This window comes from Chiloscyllium plagiosum, chromosome 38, assembly GCF_004010195.1.
Source record: "Chiloscyllium plagiosum isolate BGI_BamShark_2017 chromosome 38, ASM401019v2, whole genome shotgun sequence".
NCBI lineage: Eukaryota > Metazoa > Chordata > Chondrichthyes > Orectolobiformes > Hemiscylliidae > Chiloscyllium > Chiloscyllium plagiosum.
In genome coordinates, this window is record NC_057747.1 from 24,943,982 (window position 1) to 24,953,680 (window position 9,699).

The window sequence follows — 9,699 nt, forward strand, 5'->3', positions numbered from 1 at the left end:
TATATTGACTGATGAGATTGAAAAAGTATATCAAAAAGCTCCTGAAAATCAAAATATATCCCTGGGGCAATCTCAAAAGGAGCAAAAAATATTGTGAGCACTTAATTACTCATACCAAAGAATTCCAACTATGTTCAAACAGGGGAGAGGAATGTTATCTAACTGATAACATTATGAGCATCAATATTTGGCATTTTAAAGAAAAAAAACAATATTTGATTAATTAAACTAGGAAATATAATTTATTGCATAAAAATTAATTTGTTACAATAGGAATGCTAAACTTATTTACAATTGGTAGTTTACAGAATGAACAATACATGAAAAGAGGGACAGAGCAGTTGATTCTAGCACTTTCTATACATATAAATATGAAAGGTGTACATAAAAACTGAAGCATCACGATATGCCTGAAAATGAATTAACTTCTATGAACTTGCATAGCACTTGGAGTGAATGAAAGAAATTAAAGCATTATTTTGCTAACTGCTTGGTGTCATGTTACCCTTTATATGGGAAAAAGAGGATTTACTGTTCACTAAAACACCTTCAGCCGCTTTTAATCAATGAATACTGAAAAATGCTGGCCATAGCCATCTAAAAGTTAGCGCCAACCACCCCTCTCTGCAATAAGCAGGATTGCTCTTATTTAGGTCCAGAGTCTCAGTTACACCATTATTGAAATGCACACCAGTAGCCATCATGGATTGTTCAAATATAATTTTATAAAAACTATATATTGTCATCTAAACTGAGGATTCTTTACTTTTAAAAGCTCACCGCTACACGTCGATAAAACTTGATTGAAATATTTAATAAGGAGTGTGTGGTTTAGATAGTTGTTGGTTTGCATATGGGGAGAGATCGACCTCTCTTTCATCAGCTCTTTGGAAGGAGGGGTGTCAGTGCTGGGTGGGTGCACTCCTGGAAATTTCCAGCACGTGACCACCCTTGTTCTTGTTCCCTCTACCAGATTGAACAGCCCTTCTCCCATTAAGCTCCACCCAACACCCCACCCCCCCTTCCCCGGCCATACGTTTTTATAACTAACAAAAAGATGCACTCAAAGAAACTGGGAGATACAAGTTCTCTAGAAGCCCTGTGAATCTCTTCCTGGGCCTTACTCGTAGCGGGACCCCGGAGATTAACTTTCAAAAGCGGAAGATTCCAGAGCAATCCGGGGAGAGTTGTCAACCCAATCATGGAATTATAAGTGGATTTCTTTATACACAGGTGTCTGATTTGGATTAGGCAAAAAGTATGAAGGTTCTTTCTCCCCACAAGCCAGACTAAGGCTGATAATTAATGTCTGATACTTCACTTTCTGAATCAGACACTTAACAATTAAAATTAACACAATGATGAATTTAAAATATATTTGTCCAAACCACCTTGAAAATAAATAAATCAAAATGTGCCATGCTACCAAGTACTTAAACATTTAAACAACATTTACAAATAACACAAATTAGTGTCACTTTTGATGGTGCAGCCTTGTGTATCTCATACTCTTATTGACACTACCATAGCATCAAAAATGCACACTCCCACAATCACCCAATTTCTTGGGTTGGCTTGACCATTTACTCAACTTAAGATGTTTCTAATGGTGTACCCACCTTTCGATGTCTATTGGCTTTTACTATCAAATATCTCGATGAGGACATGACAAAAACCAAAGGTGTTTTTATTTAAAGGCAAGTTTGGAATAAGACATCATTGAATACTGATCCTCAACACCAGATGCAGAGTGAGACCATGTGAAGGCTTCCCTATGCAAGAGACGTTCTGACAAGAAAATGATCTCGGGTTGCATTGTCTCCCGGTGAGTGCTTCCCTTTCAACCTCTGACCTTTGGAATAAGACATCATTGAATACTGATCCTCAACACCAGAGTCAAATGCAGAGTGAGACCATGTGAAGGCTTCCCTATGCAAGAGATGTTCTGACAAGAAAATGATCTCGGGTTGCATTGTCTCCCGGTGAGTGCTTTCCTTTCAACCTCTGACCTGAGGAGGCCAGCTCCCCACATGATGCACCTTCGCCTCATCCAAGTCCACAGCTCTCTCTGGGAACTGACCTCAGGCTTTGAACATGGCTTTACAATTCTTCCAGTTTGTGGGCAAAGGAAATCGACGGTTAAACATTCTCGGAACTCCAGCTTGCAGCGGCTTGAGGTTTTGAAGGTGAGGTGGAGTGGATGGAGGTTGGGAATGCGGGAGCTGTAGCCAGAAGAGGAAATCACATCTCTGAATAAAGCCCCTGTTATGGAGGAATACGTCAGATAGTGTCAGAACCCATCCATATGCTTCCTCCATGCTTTCCACCTAACTTTCCACTTCAATAACTTTTGATGTTGAAATGAAAATTCAGAGGAACAAAAATGGGACTGCAGTTTAAGAACAGTTTAACGCTGACAATGTGCTTTAAAGTAACAAAGACATGGTGACACAATCAAATCTCCAGGCCCATATTTCTTCAAGCCAAGAAGTTGGATGTTCATTCCTCATGTGTGCGTGGATCTGGCCATTTCGCCGGTGAGGACTTTGCAAGCTTATGAATCAGGCTTATTTCTCCTGGGAAATGGTAGGTCCCTACGATGATTGACTATTGCTTCACTTCATGAGCGTCCTTAAATCCTGGTATCAATTAGCGCAGCCTGGAGTAGGAATCACTCCTGTGTGTGTCGATGGAGAGCTGGGGCAATGTGGTGAAGGGGAAAGAGGCAGGAGGTCAGCAGTATAACTGCAGTAGATGAACAAATCCTTTGAGCAGAAATGCTGGTTGCTAGCCTGGAAATGATTGCAGTTGATATTACTGGGTGAATGCCCACTAACCATCAAACGCCATTCCTCTGCACTTACTGACTGACTTACTGGAAACGCTGTTGTGACATTGTGGACAGTGAATGCAGAACAAGCTCAGCCACTGCCATCCTCAACCATAACTAATGAGCTTGTATCAAAAAGAGAGAGAGAGAGAGGGAAAAGCTTTAAAAACCACTTTTAGATCCAAGTTGTGTTTCTGCAGTCATGGCTTGTGAGAAACCTGTATGGCTGTCCTTGTCTGTCCATGTCCTTGTCTGTATGGAGAAACTGTGTTTGCAACATAATAATAAAATGAAAGGCATTAACATGACTCTGTGACATCTGCCAACATTCACAATTCATCCTCTTCCTCTCGTATAGTTTTGTTGAGCAACTCAATTGGATTCCTCTCCCTGTTCTGATTTGTGCAACATGTGCACTGGGATTTTGAGGGATGTCTACATTGGCTGTGAATGTAAACAAATCCTCAGGTTTTTATACAAAGTCTCAACATAGGAGCGAACAAAAAAAAAGAGCATCCAAAGATATGGACAATAAATTAAATGCGTTTCCTAAGAAACTGTTAACGTTATACAAGCTGCCCAAAGCTTTTGAGAGGAGAGAGGGTTTTTTTTCTGTCTGGATCGAACATGACATCTTCAGCTCTCATGTAAAAATTGCTACTCGTTCCTAATTGGCTTGGTGCTGCAGTCAGCAGCAGGTGGATTTCTCTAACAGTTGCCATGGATGCTGGGGATCCATCACTACATTGTAAAGTTATCCATCTTTCAGCATTCTTCTGTTGTCATGACTACCATCACGTCACTCTTGCCCATCTCCTCGAGGACACTGGCAAGGGAGTTGATGTCTCCATCATCCTGATGCTGGGCTTCCCACAGGTCCAGGATGACGCCAGTCGGACTAAGTTTTGTAGCAAAATAGGTGAGATATCTAAACATGAGAGAGAGAGAGAGAGCAAAATTAACATGTACTGGGAGATCAAATGCAACAGCATACAGTAAATGGCAGGACCCTTAGGAGCATTGATACACAGAGGGATCTTACGGTGCAAGTCCATGGCTTCCTGAAAGCGCCAACACAAGTGGATAAAATGGAATAAGGCATAGGGTATGCTTGTCTTCATTTGTCGGGGCACTGAGTGTAAAAGTTAACAATTCATGTTGCAGCTGTGTAAAACCATAAGGCCACATTTAGAGTATTGTGTGTAGTTCTGGTCACCACATTATAAGAAGGTGGCTTTGGAGAGGGTGTAAAAGAGGTTTACCAGGATGCTGCCTGGATTGGAGTGTATCAGTTGTAAGAGAGGTTGGACAAGCTCGGATCGTATTCACAACAGTGTTGGAGGCTGAGGGGCGACCTGATAGAAGTCTCTACAATTATGAGAGACATTGATAGGGTGGACAGACAGGGTCTTTCTCCCAGCGTGGAAATGTCAAATATTTGGGGGCATAGGTTTAAGATGAGAGGGGGAAGTTTAAAGGAGATGTGTGAGGAAAGCTGTTTAAGCAGTGGGTGGTAGGTGCTTGGAATGCACTGCCAGGGGAGGTGTTATAAGCTGATACCATAGCAACGTTTAAGAGGCATTTACATAGACACATGAACAGGCAGGAAATACAGATATACCATGTGAGGGCAGCTGGGAGTAGTTTAGAATGGCATCATGCTCAGCACAGATATGATGGGCCGATGGGCCTATTGCTGTGCTGTACTATTCTACGTTCTATGTATGTTCTAATATAGGACAGTCATACTGATATATTGAAATAACACTGACAGCACAATAATCTTTTAGTTCAGGTTGAAATGGAAAGGCTCTCTTGCGCTTGGGCTTGTCTATGGTTTTACATATATTGAGATGAAGTGACTGAAATATGACAAATTAATAAACCAATGGTTTCACCTAATTATTCCTCCTTCCCAGCAGAAAGGGGAGAATTAGTTAATCCCAGCACCCCCAATAATAAATTGCATTACTCTAAATGACCTGGTTTTATATAACATCTATCAACTGTATGACCATTCTTGACTGACTGCATTCTGCCGGAGAAATAATTCAGCTTTTCTCAGCAGACTTTGCTTTCAGGAAGGACAGCAAGTGGAATGCTGGCCTATATTACTGACGGGTGAAATATGAAAGGAGCGATATCTTGCTGCAACAGTTTGGGTGAGATTAAGCAGACAGTGTTGAAGACAGCTCTGATCTCTTTACTTAAGGAAGGATGTAATTGCTTTGGTAACAGTTCATAAACAGTTCAGGTCCCGATACTAATTCCTGTGGCACTCCACTTGTTACAGCTTGTCATCCTGAAACTAACTCATTTATCTGGACTCACTGCTTCCTATTGGTTAGCCAGGCCCCTATCCTTGTTAACATATCACCACTTGAAGGAGGAGAAAGTGAGGACTGCAGATGCTGGAGACCAGAGTTGAAAAATGTGGTGCTGGAAGAACACAGCAGGTCAGGCAGCATCCGAGGAGCAGGAGAATCGACGTTTTGTTCCTGAATAAGGGCTTATGCCCGAAATGTCAATTCTCCTGCTCCTCGGATGCTGTCTGGCCTGCTGTGCTTTTCCAGCTCCACATATCACCACTTGAACACCATGAACTCTTAACTTCCTCAGTAACCTTTCACGTGGAGATTTATTGAATGCCTTTTAAATCTGGATATGCCACATCTGCCAATTGCCTTCACCCAGTCTGTTTGTTACAACTTCAAAGAACTTGTTATGAAGATGTGGACATACTGTACCTTTAAGAGAGTTAAAAGCTACCTGACACAGCACCAAGTGTTCTGAACAAGACACAATGTAATATGTAGTCCAGCAGCTAGAGTAGCTGGTTGCCAGAAGATAAAAACAAACTCAAATTGGGCCAATCAGTTTAAATTATACTCCCTAAAAAAATACCAAACACCAATCAAGTTTGAATTGACTATATTGACAATATTAAAAGCCAATGACACAATATGATGCTGTGGGAATATAAGACCAGGAAAACTTGAACAGCTGGGAGAGACCTGCCAAAAGACCAACAGATGTAGGCTACTAGTCAGCACTCTCTTAGAGGTACCTGTCTAGAGAAGGAGTTTGCACAGAGAAAAAACATCGACACCGACCTGGAGAGCAGATCTACAAAGGAAGATATAAAGAGAAGATTGGACCGCTGGCTGGTTTTGAAATTTGAATTTTTCAGTAAATTTTAATTGGGGGTTTTACCGGACTAGTGTTATAGAAGGGAAAGTAAAAGATAGGTTGGAGGAAGGAGTTGTAAATAGTTGTTAGTTAATTATTCTCCGTTATGCTTTTAAGAAATAAAGTTGTTAATTTTTACTTTACTCTCGAATTTTCACAGATTACTGCACAGGATAAATCATTTTTGTGTTGCTGGTTTAAAATTAACAGAGAGGGTTTACCCCGTGTCGTAACAAACTCCAGTCATTCTGGATCACACTTTCACAAAACCAAGTTGACTCTGCCCATTTGTGTAATGATTTTCAGAGCGTTCTGCCCCTGCTTCCTTGTTGATGGATTCTAGTATTTTTGCCAATACTGCTTGCTGACAGCCACTAAGGCGTTCCTCCACTCACCTGTCCACCCCCAGCTTCTCAGCTAAGAGCCTCCAGTCATTCCCTCGGGTATTTGGTGCATCCAAATTCGTACAGATTTTCTGCCGGATGGAATATGGAATCTTAAAGGCATAAGGGCCGACCTGTGTGGTAATGTTGGTGCCACCCTGCGTGTGGAATGGGCTAACACATTTGGCATTCTGTTGGCAAAAGCAACACATATCTATTGTTATTTAAGACTGACGAAAATGTCCGAAGTTTCAATGGCAAACGAGATCATGGAATACGACACTTCATGATGGTCAAAGTGAGGGCACAGAGTGACCAATCCATTGACAACAGCTTTTATTTATATAGCACCTAGTAAGGCATTCCCTGGTGCTTCACAGAACTGTTATCTGAGTGAAAAAAATCCAGATTCTTCAATTCACTTTGAGAGGCATCGTATGTGCAAATGTTCTGGGGCATTGTCCAGGTCCAACTCACATTCCCCACCCTCCCAGGAAATTTGTTATAAGATGCCCACAGAGATTGATCAAAATGATGACAGTCACCAGAGAAATCACGAAACACAAAGACTGGAATAACACCAGGTCAGAGTGGACTACACAGGTCAAGAAAGTGTGACGAGTCTAGGAAAGAGAAAATTAGGAGATCTGACAGAGCGTGGCGTTTAAGACTATGAAAGGGTTTGAAAAGGGTTGAGATAGAGATGTTGTTTTCACATATGGGTGACACCAGAACAAAGGGCCATTAATCCAAATCAGTGACTAATATGTCCAAATGGTAGTTCAGGAGAAATGACTTTACCAAGAAAGTGGTGAGACTGTGGAATCTGTTAGAATGTGTACAGATCTTTTGGGCCAAATGGCCTTATCTACGCTGTATGTACTGTGTAATACAGATAAGGATGGATATCAGCTGTCTCACCCCTCAGTATCCTGCACCTCTCCCATTGGTTAGCTCAGCTGGTTGATGGCGCATTCAATGCAGAATAATACCAACAGCATGAGTTTGACCCCTGAAAGTGTGGCATGGTGGCTCAGTGGTTAGGACTGCTGCCCCACAGCACTAGGGACCTGGGTTCAATCCCACCCTTGGGTAACTGTCTGTGTGGAGTTTTGCACATTCTCCCCCTGTCTATGTGGGTTTTCTTCCAGATCCTCTGGTTTATTCCCACAGTCCAAAGATGTGCAGATTAAGTGGATTGGCCATGTTAAACTGTCATATAGTGTGCAGAGACATGTAGACTAGGTGGGTTAGCCATGGGAAATGCAGGGTTACAGGGATGGGACGGGGGGGTGGTGAGTGAGCTGCTCTTTGGAGGGTTAGTATGGGCTGAATGGCCTGCTTCCACACTGTGGGGATTCTATGACCGAATCAGCTGAAGTTACCATGAAGCACAGTCCCCTAGTCTGTGGTATGGTGACCCTCAGGTTAAACCAGTACCTGTCCTGTCTCGCTCTCTCTCTCTCTCTAAAGAGAGGACAGCCTTATGGGTTGGTAAAACTCTGGGAAATTTTACTTTGCGAGGTACAGCTCATAGTTTCTTTATCGTCATGAACCAGAAAGTGTTGGAGGTTTGTGATCACAGCTTCAGCTTCCCGATCTCTTACCTCTTCAATGGTTGTATGTAGCTGGAATATCTGACCTTCCCCCTCCACCTGTCGGACACAGATTTTGCAGGAGAATTCCGTGGATGCCAGGCTGTATCGCTCCAGTGAGAAGGTGCAGTGCAATGCTCTCTGGGTACCACTCCAAATATGATAAAACGGGATTTCCTGGAATACACAATTGCCCGAAAATGAGAAAGTGAGAGACCGAGAGAAGGGGGAGAGGAAGGAGAGAGGCAGGAAAGATGGGGGCAGTGAGAGTGGGCAAAGGGAAAGGAGGGAGAGAGGAGAGGGCAGGGAGGAAAGATAGAGATGAGATTGGAGTGAGAGAGGAGAGCAAGATGGGAGAGAGAGGGAGGGAGAGGATGACATTTGACTCCTTTCATTTAATCTACTCATTAAGAGAGACATGAGAAACAAATCAATATAAAAATTTTGCAAATTTTGGGAGTTAGCGAAAGCAAAGCTTTGTGAATTGCAAACCGCTGGGGTTAGGGATATAGGGAGCACAGAATTTAGGAGAGTCAGGAATACTCTCCATTTGTCGGTGGATTGACCTTTTATTTCTATCATTAATAAAACATAACAAAGGGTGTTATGTTTTAGTTTGGACACAGGACAAGAAACTCCCAGTGACTGTCAACATCGAAAGAGGGTCCACAGGAGTGGGAAGGGGGTGGGGATAGTATTTACAGGTGGGTCCCGGGGGGGCGTGTGACAGTGTTTCAGGGAGGTCCCTGGGGGCTGTCAGTATTTACAGGGCGACCCTGGGGGAAGTGTGTCAGTATTTACAGGGGGTCCCCGGGGAGTGTGTCAGTATTTACAGGGGGTCCCTGGGGGAAGTGTGACAGTGTTTCAGGGAGGTTCCTGGGGGCTGTCAGTATTTACAGGGCGACCCTGGGGGAAGTGTGTCAGTATTTACAGGGGGTCCCCGGGGAGTGTGTCAGTATTTACAGGGGGTCCCTGGGGGGAGTGTATCAGTATTTACAGAGGTGTCCCCGGGGAGAGTGTGTCAGTATTTACAGGGGGGTCCAGGGGTCGCCATAGGGATTGTGTCTGTATTTACATGGAAGGCCCCTGGGAGGAGTGAGTCAATATATACAGGGGGTCACCGGGGGAAGTGTGTCAGTATTTACAGGGGGGTTCCCGGGGGGTGTGTGTGTCAATATTTCCAGGTTTTACCCGGAGTGGAATATGTCAGTATTTATAAGGGGGTCCCCTGGGGGGTAGTGTCTCAGTATATACAGGGGAGTGCCCGGGGAGGAGTGTGTCAGTATTTACACGGGGGTCCAGGGGTCGCCGTAGGGATTGTGTCTGTATTTACATGGAAGGCCCCTGGGAGGAGTGAGTCAATATATACAGGGGGTCACGGGGGGAAGTGTGCCAGTATTTACAGGAGGGTCCCTGGCGGGGGGAGTGTCTCAGTATTTACAGGGGGTCCCGGGGGGAGTGTATCACAAGTAGGGAGCACTGTTTTAAAATTCAGGCTTGCCCTTTTCAGACAGAGAGTAGATATTATTCCCCCCAGAGGGTTGTGAGTGACTTTGGAACTCTGTTTCAGGAAACATGTCTTTGAATATTTTTAAGGCAGACGTAAGTAGATTCTTATATGCAATGACGGGTGACCTTATAGAGGTTTACAAAATTGTGAGGTTCATGGATAGGATAAATCGACAAAGTCTTTTCCCTGGGG

The 9,699-nt window shown here is 43.4% G+C and overlaps 1 protein-coding gene across 7 annotated transcripts in view; it reads right to left on the bottom strand.

Moving 5' to 3' along the window:
* Positions 1-223: 223 nt before the first annotated feature.
* Positions 224-9,699, bottom strand: part of unc5b (unc-5 netrin receptor B) — a 355,814-nt gene continuing 346,338 nt past the window's right edge. For 6 of the 7 annotated variants that reach the window (XM_043679165.1, XM_043679161.1, XM_043679160.1 and 3 more), the window contains 3 exons: positions 8,010-8,174; positions 6,415-6,593; positions 2,391-3,758 (listed from right to left, as the gene is read on the bottom strand). In XM_043679165.1, coding sequence (XP_043535100.1) covers positions 3,596-3,758; positions 6,415-6,593; positions 8,010-8,174 — 507 coding nt within the window. In that variant the 3' untranslated portion in view covers positions 2,391-3,595. Of the gene's footprint in view, positions 1,853-2,009; positions 3,759-6,414; positions 6,594-8,009; positions 8,175-9,699 lie in introns of those variants that run through there. The other variant, XR_006309712.1, reaches the window with a different exon arrangement.